At 39.0% G+C, this 17336-nt stretch overlaps 1 protein-coding gene across 1 annotated transcript in view; it reads left to right on the forward strand.

The window, feature by feature from the left end:
• The window catches only part of tead1a (TEA domain family member 1a), an 88168-nt gene that overhangs the window by 16184 nt on the left and 54648 nt on the right, over positions 1-17336 (forward strand). The window contains exon 2 of the mRNA XM_038308713.1: positions 13675-14056. Within this exon, the coding sequence (XP_038164641.1) occupies positions 13852-14056 (205 nt within the window). The 5' untranslated portion in view covers positions 13675-13851. The remainder of the gene's footprint in view (positions 1-13674; positions 14057-17336) is intronic.

Raw genomic sequence — 17336 nt, forward strand, 5'->3', positions numbered from 1 at the left:
CATTTATTTCATTGCCGCCTCTGTTTTGTCCTCCTTCGTTAATTAACAAGTTAAAAACATTTTACTTTTGCAAGCTTACACATCTTGAAACTGTTGACAATCCACATTAAATACACTATGCAGGTATAGGAAGGACACTGTTTTAGTTGCAATCTTAAAAGTATCCTTGGTAAGCCTTTGACCAATAGAGGGGCTTTCCACACATTAGTCCTTTTAGTTCTGTTTACAGGGGCGGAGCTGTGAGGCGGCCCATACGTGTGAATTTATTAGCAGGTGATTTCATTTTAGGGCTGATGGGGCTATTATATAAAACTGATAAAATATTCTTAAAATTAGTAAAAATGTCTTAAAATAAGTGTATTTACCCTTAATTTGAGTAGGAAAATAAAATATCCCAATGCTTTTATCCTTAAAATAAGATCGTTAGACAATATGCACTTGAAAGAGGAGAGAGCAGTTTTTTGTTTTTGTTTTTTTAAATGTAAATTGTCTTATTCCATTGGCAAAGGGTCTTGCTTACATGCTCATTTTCAACACAGTTCTTTTAAGAAAAAATAACTTACTTAGATTTACATTTTTTGCAGTGTTATGTCATTACCTGAGTATTAAAACTTTCTCTTTAGGATGTGAACTGAGTGAGTTTATCACATCTTAGTAATATATCTAAACAATCGGATTTATCGGGATTAAAGAAATAATTGTCAACTAATTTAGTAATTTATTAATTATTAACTGTTAGTATAGAGACCGTAAACTATACCTTTGAGCAGCAGTTATAAAAAAAATTGTAAAAAAAAAAAAAATTTAAACAAAGATACAAATCTTTTTCGACCGTCAATATGCTCCATCAAGAACTCCTCAAGTGGAAAAGTTTTAGTTTCACCTGGTTTAACTTAGCAAAAAGTCTTCTTTAAGGAACCTTTTGCTATCTGATTAATAATCGATTCATCGAAAAAATAATTAATTGATTTGCTAATTTATCGTTAGTTTTAGCGCTAATCTAAACGTTATTATGTTGACTTAACAAACATCTCCAGGGATGTTCATAAGGTTTTCTTAGGTGGTCGTCTATCTGGAAATTCGCCTATTTCACGCAGGCTGGATATTTAGAAATGTTTTATGTGCTACTTTAAAGCTTTAAAGTTTACTACTGACTAGGGTTGGGTATTGCCAAAGAAGTCACGATGCGATTCTATCACGATGCATCACGATACTTGAATTATTGCGATGCATTGCAATATTTTCTCCTCCATGTTTTGTTTTTGAATGACTCGGCACAGTATCCCGCGGCCGGAAATGCTTGTGACACAAGGCAGCGTGCGTCAACACATTTGCAGCGACATCTACTGGACTGGAAGTGGTATTACACTTGTTTTTGGCTGATGTTCGCCAACCATTCATGCAATTTTATTTATTCATTTTTTCAAATTAATAATCGATTCTTGGCATCAAGAATCGATGCAGTAGATCACGAAAATTAGAATCACGATGCATCATCATCACGATTATTTTGCACACCCCTACTACTGACTCACTTCTGTTTTGTTTTTTTTCACTGTTGTAATAATTTAGATTTTCTGGCTTCACTCAGCACATATTCCACCTTTTTATTGTTATGGGATTTCAAATATTAAAGCTAATCTGACTCATGATGTCCCAGGAGGAATCTCTGCTTTTCACTCTTGTTTAGAGTAAACCTGACCTGATAGTGAAAGGTAACCACACCCACTGAAATGTGCTTTAGGTCCTAAGGATGGATACAGGAAAAGAGAAATATAAATGAGTCATTTTTCTGTATTCTACTCATCGATCAGGGTAAGGGGCGGCGGTAACATGACTCCAATGCAAGCTTACTCCTACAGTAATTATTCTGATCTCCAGAAAGGTCAGTCTGTCGTTTCATAACTAAAAACTGCTTCTAATGACAAGAAGAGTTACAGTTAAACATAAAATCGATGAGTTGGTGTTTTCTGTTGTATTTCTTAATATATAACAACCAGGAGAAATTATATGGTTTGCATAGTTAAACCAAAGAAGTACAAGTTTGTTATATAAGAAGATCAGGATGAAATGGTAATGATGCAAAATAGGGATTCAAGTGATTTAAAAAGTTCTTCTCAGCACAGGATCCTGTAAATATCCTCTAACAGCGTCCAGTATGGCGTTCAGGGACACGCTGTATGTCAGGCTGAATTATAAACCTAAATGCATTCACCACCTTTTGAATAACATGAAGTGTTTCTGAAGGATCTCACCTTGTGAATGACTGTGATGGAGGCCGTTAACATAGCAAGATAAATGAAGCTGAGATTTACTCAATGCTTGGATCACAGTCGCAGCCGTTAAGGAAAATGAATGCAAAACCATAAAAAAACAAAATGATTTTATTAGAAGTGGGGGAAAAAATGGGGTGCTCAGTGGCATAGTGGGTAGCTCTGCTGACTTGCAGCAAGAATATCTGGGTTTGATTCTCGGCCCGGGGTCTTTCTGCATGGAGTTTGCATGTTCTCCATGAGCATGCGTGGGTTCTCTCCGGGTACTCCGGCTTCCTCCCACAGTCCAAAAACATGACTGTTAAGTTAATTGGCTTCTCTAAATTCTCCTTAGGTTTGAGTGTGTGCGTGAATGTTTGTTTGTCTCTGTGATGGACTGGCGACCTGTCCAGGGTTTACTCCACCTAACGCCCATTGATAGCTGGAGATAGGCACCAGCACCTCTCACGACCTCGCTTAGGATAAGCGGGAAAAGATGGATGGATAGAAGTGGAAAAAATGGAATATCAACCCAAGGATGAGTGGACAAGATCAGTTTAAAGATGAACATGTGTTACTCCTAAAGGAGGTAATGAACGTTAAGAGAGGAAGTGAAGGAGGAGAAATGAGGGGCATGGTCCTCACCAGCTAGTCTGGATTAATTCCTATAAGATGAAGACCTTGCTCCAGCATCCATCTTCCACTAGTCCCTCCTCCATTTAGAACTCCTATTTGTTTTTTTTTGTTGTTTTTTTAAGTATGGACATTTGCAATAGTTATGACAAATGCGTATCTTCGCAGCTGTATAGTGAGTCGGTTGGAGAATGGATAATGTTCACCATTTTCAGCAAAAAGTGTCTAAAGCAACAACCCTTCAAAACCTGAAAGCGTTTAAGCCAACATTTCAAGCTAACCTATACTTTTACTATTGTATTCAAGATTTTTTTTCTTTCTTTTGCATGATAAAATAGAGCTAGAACTAATTTTAAAGGAAATAAATTAAGCAAAGAAGACTTAAATGGAAAATGTTAAGTGTTTCTCTCCTCTCGCCCAGTCATTCATGCACGGCCACTCTCCTCCTGTACTGTGTGGCAGGCCGTTGCAAGGGCCGTTCGTTGTAATGGTAATACTAAGCAAACCAAACAAAAATTGAACTTGCCAGTTCAGAAATGGTACTACCCGATCCGTACCGGACGCACAATCCGTACAATCAGCTAATTTGCGCAAGAGCAACCAGATATACACCTAGGTTTTAATAAATAACGTAATTATGGTACTAAAATTATTTATTTCTATCTGTAACTCACTAAAGTATGCTAATATACATCTTTAAAAAATGTTTTATGTCTTTTCTGATAGAACTTTTAACATTTTCCCCTTGAACCTGCTTGTCTGATATCATCATCGGACATGCCCTGAGAAGTCCGGCATAATATGATTAAACTATTGTTATTTCCATTTTAGTTGTTTCTTTCCTTATGTTACGCACTATATACCATAATGTTAACATGAATTGAAAATGTGAAATTAATAAAAAGACTAGATCTATGTTTAAATCCAAAGTCGAGAAATTTAGCTCCCAGAAGTAGCGTATTTCCGGTGCAGATCGGGCTCAGATTGATAAAACAGAAAGGATTTTAAGGCATTTATTTTCTCAAGAAATGCACTATTTACCTTTTACACATTTTAGTTTAGTCCACTTGCCATTTTAGGGGAGTGAAACATGTAATTTAGGCCTTTTTTTTTTTTTTTACAAAATAAAATCGAGGGCAACCCGGATGTATATCTGGTATCTTCCGGGACGGATCGGGTAATGAAGAGAAGAAACACAGGAACCTTGATTTTTTTTCTCAAGTCAACACCAAAGCTCTAAAATTCGACTGATGTTAACTCACATTTTGCTTCTATTTGTTTTTCTTTCGTTTTAATCTATAACATATAACACCAAGAATACTAAGCCATTTTTCAAAATTATGAGGAGGGGCTATGATCCAGAAATTTCTCCTCTTCGTCTCATGTGACTTCAACCTACCATTCCTATTGGTGCAGAATCCTTTCGCGTCATAACAAGAAGTAAATAATTACATAGTTTGGACCCTTCAAAATATATAAAACTACAAAAAGTGTTATCTTCAGCGAAATGTAAATAAAAGTAAACTAGTTCATATGTAGTATGTTTTTGACACAAAGTGACCAGTTTGGTTTGTGTTGGACACTCGGTATTTGGAAGAGAAACTTACTGCTGTGATGTTCAGCACAAGACGCCACTTTTGGGGACAAACCCAAAGAGTTTTCATTGAATCTGAAGCCTGGAGCTTCCCAGAACTTTACAGCGAGTTCAGGCCTATTGTTTAACTGTCTGGGCCACAACTTTACGGGTTTACGTTCCCTCCCACTGCTTTCATTGTGTCATTTATGGCTGGAACAGACTACTCGTTCATTGGCGAAGCTAAAATGTTCTTCTGTTCTTTAAAGACAAACTGAGATTTTAATTCAAATCAAGCTAAACTTAATATTGTTTCTATTCATATTAAAATATGAATTAGGAAACTTACTTGCTTCATAAATCAGAAATGTTAGTCTGCAGGGTTTTTTTTGTTGTTAAACGGCCGGTGCTTATACACTATATTGCCAAAAGTATTTGCTCACCTGCCTTGACTCACATATGAGCTTAAGTGACATCCCGTTCCTAATCCATAGGGTTCAATATGACGTCGGTCCACCCTTTGCAGCTAGAACAGCTTCAACTCTTCTGGGAAGGCTGTCCACAAGGTTTAGGAGTGTGTTTATGGGAATTTTTGACCATTCTTCCAGAAGCGCATTTGTGAGGTCGCACACTGATGTTGGACGAGAAGGCCTGGCTCTCAGTCTCCGCTCTAATTCATCCCAAAGGTGTTCTATCGGGTTGAGGTCAGGACTCTGTGCAGGCCAGTCAAGTTCATCCACACCAGACTCTGTCATCCATGTCTTTATGGACCTTGCTTTGTGCACTGGTGCACAGTCATGTTGGAAGAGGAAGGGGCCAGCTCCAAACTGTTCCCACAAAGTTGGGAGCATGGAATTGTCCAAAATGTCTTGGTATGCTGAAGCATTCAGAGTTCCTTTCACTGGAACTAAGGGGCCAAGCCCAGCTCCTGAAAAACAACCCCACACCATAATCCCCCCTCCACCAAACTTTACACTTGGCACAATGCAGTCAGACAAGTACCGTTCTCCTGGCAACCGCCAAACCCAGACCCGTCCATCAGATGGCCAGATGGAGAAGCGCGATTCGTCACTCCAGAGAACGCGTCTCCACTGCTCTAGAGTCCAGTGGCGGCGTGCTTTACACCACCGCATCCGACGCTTTGCATTGCACTTGGTGATGTATGGCTTGGATGCAGCTGCTCGACCATGGAAACCCATTCCATGAAGCTCTCTGCGCACTGTTCTTGAGCTAATCTGAAGGCCACATGAAGTTTGGAGGTCTGTAGTGATTGACTCTGCAGAAAGTTGGCGACCTCTTCGCACTATGCGCGTCAGCATCCGCTGACCCCGCTCCGTCAGTTTACGTGGCCTACCACTTCGTGGCTGAGTTGCTGTCGTTCCCAAACACTTCCATTTTCTTATAATACAGCTGACAGTTGACTGTGGAATATTTAGGAGCGAGGAAATTTCACGACTGGATTTGTTGCACAGGTGGCATCCTATCACAGTTCCACGCTGGAATTCACTGAGCTCCTGAGAGCGACCCATTCTTTCACAAATGTTTGTAAAAACAGTCTGCATGCCTAGGTGCTTGAATTTATACACCTGTGGCCATGGAAGTGATTGGAACACCTGATTCCAATAATTTGGATGGGTGAGCAAATACTTTTGGCAATATAGTGTATATAGTGCTTTTCAAGCCAGGAGACTTGACCACTACATCCATTCACTGATAGTGTTGAGCTACGTTATAGCCATAGCTGTCCCGGGCCTCACTGACAGAAACACAGGCGCCACCGGGTCCTCTGACCAGCATCAGTTGGTAATGCAGGTGAAATGTCTTTCCTTAAACTCAGGGCTTAAACTGACAACGTTGCAGGGCAGCCCCTTTAACCTGCACCACTATTTCCCCCTCTTTAATTTTGGTCGTTACTGTTTAAACATGATTTAGGAAATCATTTGAAGATCTGAAAAAGATTTCCAAAATGATTTACAAGACATTGTTAGCCAGTTGACATGACATTGGCATGCATTTTAGATCAATGTCGAAGTTCTAGTGTCGTAAAAATAAAGGTGTAGTGGAGGATTTTCGCGAATTTTTGAAAATACCCGCCCTCTCCACTTTTTAAATGCACAACCCTGTACCCGGTTCAGAGAGGGAGCACCTATTAAACAAGCGCGAGAGCACACTCTCTTTAAAAGTTGCTGTTTGCGTCGGTCATACAAGCTTACTTTCCAAAAGATTTTCAATTTTTCCACTACGTAAGACTTACCACTGGTAAGTGAAAATGGGGACAAGAACATAGCACGGCATTACCTAAACATATCACCAGAATGATTAACAATTAGGAAGACCACTTATTTTGATGATCCTCCCAGTAAAAGAACATCTTTCACTGTATTTTTAAATTTTCAGAATGTAAAAGCCCTTCTGGCTTCTTGGCATTTGAAAAGGTTAGTTTTTGAATCTCTTATGGCAATGTTGTGGTTCCCTAGAATGAGCTGAAGAGCGTCGTATTGGACTAGGATGCGCAAGGTTTTCTCTAAGACCTGCTGTCATGGAAGGATGGAAGCTTTAAGGGCGGATTATACTTCTGGCACCGCACACATCAAATGTCGCTTGGGTCTGTTCGTTAACCAGTTTTGCTGGTATGCTTCTGCACCGTCAGTCTGGAATTTCTAGGGACGCACAGCAGTTTCCCTCCAAAGCACTAGGGGGAGCCTATTCAAGAACTCGCGGATGGTCATGAGAACGTCTTCGGCGGCGCTGGCGGGGGTGTTTATTTTCCAAAACAACATGGCTGAGGCATCGGACAAGTGGTTGTACTTCCGAACCTCCTCGATCAACCTTTCGTCGTGGTTTTCCATTGTTGTTATTACTCCTAGGTTTTAAAAAATGGCGCGCCCCGGCACTGAACTGAGAAGGACGACCACACAGACAGCCGGAAAGTCGTACCAAGGACCAATCACAGCTGCTTTTTGCCTGCGCACTTCCGCTTGAGGTCTCTGCGGGTTTGCGACAGTCCGACGCATAGTCAGGATTTTTTTGAGGTGTGCGACGATGGTTGCAGAGCCTCTGCACGGGGGCAGTGGTCGCACAGAGACCAATTTGACGGTTGCAGAGGCTATGCATCAGAGGTATAAATTGGCCTTTTCATGAATTTCTAACAAGGAAACTTTTAGTCCGTCTCCATTTAGCTTTTTTTTCTCGCAGTGCTTGCAGAACAACCCTGTCTTGTTTGATCCTTCTGTCAAAAATCGGATATGACAATAGAATATTTAAAAAGGTTAGGGGTCTTCTTCAGTTTTATGTTATCAAAGCAAAAAAGCACAAACAGACCTCCAGATGTTGTTCTGTTTTAACATTGTGAGATCTTCCACGTTAATCATCTCCAGCATCAACCCTTCTCTAAAACACAGGAAGCTGTTTGGGAAAATTTACTGATGGCAACAGAAATATGAGCTAGAAAAGCGGCAAACTGGCTCGAATTTTCTGCACTGTAAAACTTAACTGCAAAGAAATATAAACATTGAAGGCAATTAAAACTTGTGCTTTATTTACTTTAAACTTTCAAAGGTTTCTCTGATATATCTCTTCTTTAAGATATAATAAAAGGAGAAGATCAACAAGTCTTGAGTATTTTATAGATAAAGTTTACTTGAACTTTTTTTCATGAATGGCAGCCATTTATACGTGACCTTCGACGCGGCTCTTACTGTTCTGCTAGTTTCTGTAGGTTTACAACTTTTTTATTTTTTCCTCTTAGGAACAATCATCACAATAGATCCAATGAAGGTGGAAAATTTTATCAATTGATTTCAAAAGCCCATTTTACTGTACAGTGGCCTTCAAAAATCAAATGTTTTGAAATGAACTTATGAATAATTTTTAAGTTAAGAAATAAATTCTTAACTTTCTTAAGTAACTGGATCTTCATATTTATGTCAGGAGGTCCTTATAAGATGAGCGAACTACATGAATGCCTTAATGCAGAAATGGGTTGTTGTTCCTCAGTCTCATCCAAGGTCTCTTTATAAATATACATTTGGCTTTAGTGTGATTGAAAACAGATTGAACACGTTTAAGATCTAATACTCCACCTGCAAGTGATTCCCTTTGGATTTTTATATTTTACAGCAGCCTGTGGTGAATCTGACCTTCGTTTTTATTCTTGTGTCTAAATCAGGATGAACTGTCTCGTTTTTAAAGCAACCTTAAGTTCTGGATAAAATGTATTTAATGACAAAAAGTTTTTTTCATCTTAAATACAAATTGTTCATGTTTAACTATATATGTATTTATGTCGGTATTTAGATTAGGGCCCATGAATTTACTTACTATTAATGTGTCGATTCTTTTTTTGATTCATCGGATAATCATTGAATAGCAAAAGGTTACACAAAGAAGTTTTTACAGAAATAAACCAGGTGAAACTAAAGCTTTTCCACCTGGAGTTCAGAATAGAGCATATTGACAGACGAACATTTTTTTTATGATCTTAAATGCTAAATATTTATATATTTTGGTACAATCACTTCTTTTTTTTCCTCCACTTTATTTTTATAGATTTTTTACAGAACATGACAATGATTAATGCCCTTTAGCACAAAAAAACCCGGAAAAAAAAAAAAAAAGCATTAGACAACAATAAATAATATTATATAAAAATAATTTGTTCATTTACACTTTAGACATACTGAAAGTAAAAAATTATAAAAAAACAAAACACTTTATGGAGTTTCAACCAGTCAATTAGAAGTGTCCACACCTTTATTTATGAAAAATGGGGTAAAAAAGAACAAAAAAAAGAGGGGGAGATAGGGGTTCTTTATGGCTTCAGTTGCTCTAAAATGGGTTTCCAAATTTTTTAGGGTATAATTACTTCTCCAAGTGGGTTGTTCTGTCAGCTAAAGGTATGTTTTACAGTCTCTATACTCCAGTTAAACGATTACTAAATTAGTTGACGATTATTTCAATAATTGATTAATCACGATTAATCCGATAGTTTTAATGTAGATATGTCTGCCATATAGATGATCGGCAGTTCTTATGTTTTTCTGTTAGTCATTTCAAAATGTAAGGAAAATGTTGATGTACATTATCCATTGTCATCTTAGAGATAAAGATATGCACATTTCTAAATCTGATTGTGATGAGATATTTGTGTTGATTAACATTGGCTTGATCCGTATTGAAAACTGAACAAATTTGGTTACCTATCATTTTATTTAAAAAAATTTTGTCTTGTAAAATGTATTGTAATATGTACTTACTGTATGAGTTATGTTTGAATACCAGGTTTTCTTATGGCTACACTGAAAATAATAGAATTCTAAGTCCTTTTTTCTTAAAATAAGTGCATTTTTCTTGAATTGAAGAGGAAAGTGAGACACATCTAATTATTTTAAGAGTAAAAATACTCATTCCATTGGCAAATCATCAAAAAAAATTTCCGCAAATTAAAGGCAAATAACCTTAATTTAAGAAATCTTGACTTATTTCTAGATATTTTTTGCAGTGTAAAGCAGGTTTCTTGAAATTCATCCTCCGTTGTTTTTACTCAGGTCAGTTACTTTCCCAAATTATTAACGTTTTTAATTTTTTAATTTTACTTAAGTGTTTTTCTTACTGATGACTTACTTTTAATTTGTTTATTCTGGTACTTGTACTCAAACCGTAGCTGCCTGAATTAAAAAAGTTTAGAAATATCTTGTCAGTAGGCTTTAAACTGCATAAAAAAAAAAAGAATTAAAAGTCACATTTAATAAGGGCCAAGGCTCTTATCTATTACCAGCTTTAACATTTGTGTCAAACTGAAGGTTTTTCAAATATTGCTCAAGCATTTAGTTACAGATACTAAAAGGATTTCTAAAAGTCTGCATGCTCTCTAAAATAGTTGCTTTTGCAGGATGGGATGAAAAGGTCTTGTTTTAAACTTGGAAATGTTTAGATTCCACTGATACATTTAAAGACTTTAGGAAGGAAATGTAACTGCTGCAGAAACATGTGTCCTGCTGCATGAATGAAGCCTTGTGTGAATGGAAAACTGCTGCGGAGGGACAGCGACTGTGAAGCTGGAGGGGAAACGGAAATGGGCTTGAACAGAGTAAGCATGGAGAGAGGTCCGTAGGGCTGACTCTGGTAAACCAGCAGATCTTCACCAGTCTTGCCAGCAGATGTTTTGTTGCTAACTCTTAAGTGTTTTCCCTCAGGTGTCTGGGGAAAAAAAAGAAAACATCTGCTGTATGCTGAGATCTGGTGTACAGATAAAGTTAAAGCGAGCCCAAACTGCTGCCTGCTGCTTCACATGTTTCACCTGCAACCATACGTTCTGTCAAGTGTAATTGTGTAAAAACTAGCCAGACCAAGGGGCACACTCATACACACTTGCTTCACACTTGCAGGCTCGTTCAGTCTGCGGCGAGGGACTCTGCATGGGAAGTGTGAACCGTAGAAGGCCAGACAAAGTGACATGTGTTCGCCCGAGGGGTTGGCACTGTAACTGTGTGTGTTTCTGTGTGTCTGCGCGCATATGTTTGTGCGAAAGCGCGGTGGTTAGCGCGCCAGCCCTGCTGTTTACTGTGGGGGATTTTAGAAGAATTGTAGGCAGCTGGCAAGCCCCTTCAGTTTCTGTGTGTTTTTTGTTTTGCTTTTTTTCTTCTCTCCCCTCCCTCTCCTAAATCTGCCGGTAGCTGTGTGTAGCCCTTCTCTGCTTGTCTGCCCTTCAGTTGTGCGCTCCACTTATGTGGTTACGATGCGCCGCAGCGATTTAACAAAATAGGCAATTTCCTTCATGAAAAGAAGCAATAATTTGCATTTTAGCAGCTGGGATACAGGATTATGACATGTTGCTCTGAAAGCTACGTTTAAAGAAATTACTGAAAAGACAAAATTATAATGCATAATAAACGAGTGACTAAAATCTGGGTTTCAAAGAGCAGTGAAGGAGCCTTGTTTGTTTAGCTTGAGCAATTAGTCTACTTTTCTGCAGTGCAAGTGCAATAACCCAAGGCAACTACGGTGTAGTTTCCTCTCTAACGTGCAGATATTTTTATATTTAAGGGAAACATATTCCAGGACGTTATAACTTTTTTCTTTTCATATGCTTTTTTTTTGCACTATATGCAATGGCATATGCTTTAACTTTTTGTACTCTATATAAGCTATTGGAACCAGAATTTCCCTGAAGGCGTAATCGCAAGAGTGAAATAAAGTTGAGTCCAGGCTCGGACTGGTAATCTGTTCTACGAATCTGTGGGCCGGTCCTAATTTCAGCATACAAGGGCCGGCCCTCCTTAAATCATACCGGCCCCAAACACTTACTCTCCAGCCGAAGCTCCTACCTGTGACAGTAAATAACTCAGGGAGCTCAAGAAGTAATAAAATGTTAACTACCTAAATGATGCATGCAGTATATATAGCTCTTCCTTGTCATACACATCCTTGTGACGGTTGGTACGATGTCATTTTCTATTTCTTTAAATTGTAAAATCCTTGCAACAAACTAAGTTATAACAAAACTAAAATGCTTTCTTTAAACCAAACTACGATGTTCCTCTTATATTTGACAAATTTATGTTATATTATGCAAAAATATGTGGCGGTGCATAATGGGGTTTTGCATCTAAAGGCTAACGTTTCCCGTCTTACGTGCATTGTTGCCAGGTTGGGATGTTTCCCAATCTGGCAGCTTAAAGGAATAGTACACCCAAAACATGATTAGCCTTCATTTTCTACTCACCCCCATGCTGAACAACACTCTGGAGTACTTTTTTGATATCTCAAATGCATCTGGAGATCTGGGAGGCTTCTTGCTGTCTGCTGACATTCAAATAATGGAGGTCTATGGCGCCCGAGGCAGAAAGGTCCATAAAAGTCCACAAAAAACGTGTCAATATTCCTCCATACTGCTCGTCCAATGTATTCCAAGTGTCCTGAGTGGGTAGCGTCCAGAATTTACTCGAAACGAAGTCATTTAGAATGTTTTTAGAGCATAAACAGTAGTGTATAGGATTTCCTAAAAGCGCGTTCACGAGTCTACGGAAGCCGGCAGACCAAACCAGATGAAAGTGCGCATTCAGCGTCTGCTCTGCCGATAATGCAAGCGTAGAAGAAGAAATGTGCTGTTTACCTGTGCAAAGAAAGAAACAACGAAAGAAAAATGTCTGAGGACTTCAGCGTTGAGGAAGAGCATGAGTTCTTTGCCGAGCTGAATGCGCACTTTCATCTGGTTTGGTCTGCCGCGGTTTCCGTAGACTCGTGAACGCGCTTTCAGGAAATCCTATACACTACTGTTTATGCTCTAAAAACATTCTAAATGACTTCGTTTCGAGTAAATTATGGACGCTACCCACTCAGGACACTTGGAATACATTGGACGAGCAGTATGGAGGAATATTGACACGTTTTTTGTGGACTTTTATGGACCTTTCTGCCTCGGGCGCCATAGACCTCCATTATTTGATTGTCAGCAGACAGCAAGAAGCCTCCCAGATCTCCAGATGCATTTGAGATATCAAAAAAGTACTCCAGAGTGTTGTTCAGCATGGGGGTGAGTAGAAAATGAAGGCTGATCATGTTTTGGGTGTACTATTCCTTTAAAGTGGCTGTCTATGGGCGAACATTTCTTCTTTAGATTTATGGCCTAAGAGATCAATAGACTTTGGTTTAAATTGGGCGAGATTTCATATATCAAGGAGGTTTATGAATAGTTTTTGGGCTGGAAAACGTGAGTCAGTGACATCTGGCAACCCTGCTGATGTGGTGAGTGTGGACGTTACGCAGCAGCGGTCACTGTTGGATCCGTGTTAATAACCAAAACCAGTAAAACCGCATTAGAAGTCTTGGTGATGGTTGTCGTGTGATGCTTGAAGATCGGTTAATCCACAGTTTGTATTCATGTTGTGTTTCACATTTTGACTGTGCTTCTGTTTTTGTTTTTTTTTGGCCGGAGTCGAGTAGACTTAGGCCTGGTTGAGTCTAAGTCTAAGATCCGTTTTTAATATTCAGAAACAATTTTCTGAGTAGAGGTGAGCAGCTGAATCAAGAGTTGTTCAGTATTTCTGGAATTTAAATTTAATTTCAAATTTAATTTCTGGTTATAAACATACAACTTTTACATCAGATTCATAAATTTTTTTTTTCCTTCAGCAAGGAAAAAAACAGTTAAATTAACTTATAATCATGGTTAATTAAAAAGAAGCTAATATAATGTTTGTTTTCTTTCTTTTGCAGGTGTTGGTCCTTCTGATGCTGGGTTTTCCATCGACTGGCTGACTTCTTTTTTTTTCCACTCCTGGCTGCTGTTTAGTAACATCCATACTGTACCAATAGCTGGACACCTGTACGAGTTACCATTAATATTCTTTACATCAAAACCCCACCATAAGCTAAGCGCTGTTAGCTGCCAGTATGGAGCGCAGTAGCTGGAGTGGCAGTGAGAGTCCAGGGGAGGACATGGACAGACTCAGTGATTCAGGAGGAGACAAGACAATGGACGGGGACCCCGAGGGGGTCTGGAGCCCGGATATCGAGCAGAGCTTCCAGGAGGCCCTGGCCATCTATCCACCCTGTGGGAGGAGGAAGATTATACTGTCAGATGAAGGGAAGATGTACGGTGAGTGGTTGAAGCACATAAAAAAAAAAAAAAAGTTTTAGTTCCAGTTAACTGTTGTTTCAGATCTCATATGTAAGGCTATATGTTATATTTTACTTTTGGAGGAAAAAAAAAAAAATCCCATCCTTGGGCAAGACAAACAGGCATCGATTGGCCGACTTGTTAAATTTTCTGGTGTGAGACGGTGAGAATAACGACGTCGGCGGTGGAGATGGAAGATTGTCTCACGGCGCATCAAGTGTCAGAAAAACAGGGATGAAACATAAGCTGTAAGGGCGAGGAAATGGAGGCATGCTGTAGCTGCTTTGTGTGTGTGGGGGTGTGTGAGAGGACGACGGCGTGACAGAAGTGGGAGAGTATTTGTGTGTTTGAACTAATAGACTGATGAACAGATGGTCCTCTGGCTGCCACCAGCTGCGTCCCTCTTCCACTCTCTTTTACTGGTTTCTTTTTCTTTTTTTATAAATTTCTTTATCACTGAGCTTTTTATCTATATTATATCTAGATTCTTATATGAATCCTTAATTTTGATGGGTTTCCATTAGATGGATTATTTTCAGAGCGGCATTGATGAGGTCTGTGATCCTGTGTAGGTCTAGTGCCTCCCTAAGTGTCTCCACTGCATGTTAGATAAAAAGCCAGATAAAAAATAGAAGATAAATGAAACATTTCTTCAGTCTATTTCATCCAAGGAGCACTTCAATAATCATATGGTGTCAAATCCATATATTTACACTGTATGTAAAATACCCTTTTTCCCTACTTTCCTACAATAAATCAAACTTTTGATGTTTTGGTTTGGTTAGGAATACCATTTTTTTTTGGCAAATATTTTATCAATTTAGTCGAATTCAGAGGTTTGCTCTAGGGAAGCAATAATCGATAAAATTTTAATTAATCTAACGTTGATCAATCTTATCGATCGACTAACTATTAATTGATAAGAGTCATTTTCTCTCATATCAAGAGAAAACTCAGCGTTTTCTCTCTTATAAAGAGCATCTTTCCATAACAAGGGGGCCTTAAGTTTTATTTTACAATATGTTGAATTGAAAAAGCTAGTTCCTCAAATTATTAAAAAAAAGTTTGTGGAAGTTGTAATGAACACTGATCAAACATAAAACTGTTTCCTCACACATTAATAAACTTTTTTTTTTAAAGATGTAACAAAACAGGAACCTATTATGTTATGGAATAAAGAAAAGATGAATAAAATATCTAATTTCCAATATACAGAGATTTAAAACTATCATTAACAGACAGGGTATGCTACTCTGACATACCCTCAGACTATTTACCACTTCGCTTTAATGAATTGGACACCAACAGTGATATAGCTTTGTGTTTTCTGTGTAATCCAGTAATTAGTGAAGAGAGACTTTGTGCTGCTAGCAGCTCCTTTAAACTGGTGTTACTGGTTCTGGTTGCTCTCAGAGGAACGTTAAAACTCAGCTCCATGAAGGCATTCATTTGCCAAAGCCAACCTCATCTACCGTGTTTATTGCCTGGTTGTCTTTTTCTATCATCTTATCTTTCTTTACCTTCCGATTAGAGCAGAAAAGTTACGCTGCTTCTCTATGCTGCACGGCTAAATGGGGGCTATTTAGGTGAAAACCTAAGGAGTTTATCCAGTGTTCACATATACAAACAGAACCATATAAAGTGTTTTCTGCATCCTCGTCACCATTAAACAGTTTGAGAGTGTTGGCCTAGTGTTTAGAGCACTACGCTTGTGCTCTGAGAAGGTTGCAAGTACCCCAGTTTGATCCCCACCGCCTCCACTCTGGGTTCCTGAGGAAAACCCTTAACCTCACACTGCACCCCAGGCGCCACACAATGGCAGCCCACTGCTCCCCAAATCGACGGGTTAAATGAAGAGGAGGAATTTCCCCATTGTGGGACAATAAAGGGATTTACATGAAATAATCCTGGACTGAACTCCGTGTAGGTACCAGATCTGCTCGGGGCCATGCTCCTTCTTATGATGTCATCATATGGCAATGCCACTCAGACAAACTGTATTGCTCCCTTTCTTAAGAATCAAAACTATTCCGGAGTCTCAAGATATTATTACCTGTATTTGCTATTATTTACCGTTTCATCTGCGATCTAAATTAGCCGAAAGTAGAAATCAATCATTCTCAGTCTTGCCATTTAATAAAGTGACACAAAAAGTCTCCCGTACTTCTTATTCTTTTTATTAAGATTTCAGAGCAGTGGAGGACAAATGGAACATCTCAAAAATGACTTTCATCGAGATTTTAGACGAAGAAAACAGCAGTTATTCTACTTGTAATAAAGTTAAAAGTAGTGTAGCTTAATATGGCTAACTGACTGTGCTAAAATAGGCTAACCTGTTAGCTACTGAGCACAGCTAGCCACAGGGCCACCCATCTCTCCCCCTTTTTATCGTGGTCTTACAGTTACTTTTTTCACCATGAACATATTTTTTTTCAGCTGTGTTATCAATCAGGTAAAACTTCATTAGTCATTAGACAGGCTATCGCCACAGATGCTTCCGACTCGGAACACGGACGCATTTTTATTATCGTTGTCTGAGCAACCACAGTTTTACGTCATGTGGCCAAGTTCAGCCAATCGTATAGTCGCTGGCATGTGCAGGGCCCGAGCAGATATGATCTGCCTCAGCTCCGTCATTACTTCTCTTGTAAATACCAGGGTGGCTCCGCTGAACAGTGGCGCCCCTTACTGGACAGCCGTAACACTACAATACTACAAATTCATTTTAAGCAGAAGTTATCAGTTATCTTGCTGGCCTTAGTGCCTATCAGTAATACATTTAGTCTGCTTGACTTGGGTAAACATTTTGGGTCTCTGTCAAGGTGACAAACTGCTTTGATTCTTAAATGAATAACAATGTTGGCGCAATTAGGACATTGATGGTTCCAGTGTCAATCGGGCCCCGATACAAGGGCCAACATGGAGCTGAATGCTAATGTTAAACAAAAACAGGTATCCAAAAATCCAACATAAAAATAAAACACAAACCAGAAACATGGAGACATCAGGGGAAAACATCACAAGGAGCCAGGGTGAGACAAAGTAAGACGAGGAACCAGCACAGAGGGACTGCACAGGGAGTGTATTTATGGCTGACTGAACAAAGGCAGGAGTAACGAGCTGATAAGGAGCAGGTGTGAGCAGAGCTGACGAGGAAGCCAAGGGAAAAGAAAACACAAGGGGGCAACAGAGGACAGAAAGAAAAAAACAAAAATAAACTAAGAAACATAAATTAATCCAGAACACACCAAAAAAGCTA

The sequence above is a fragment of the Cyprinodon tularosa genome, unplaced genomic scaffold (genome assembly GCF_016077235.1).
Source record: "Cyprinodon tularosa strain WSP-4 unplaced genomic scaffold, ASM1607723v1 ctg644, whole genome shotgun sequence".
NCBI lineage: Eukaryota > Metazoa > Chordata > Actinopteri > Cyprinodontiformes > Cyprinodontidae > Cyprinodon > Cyprinodon tularosa.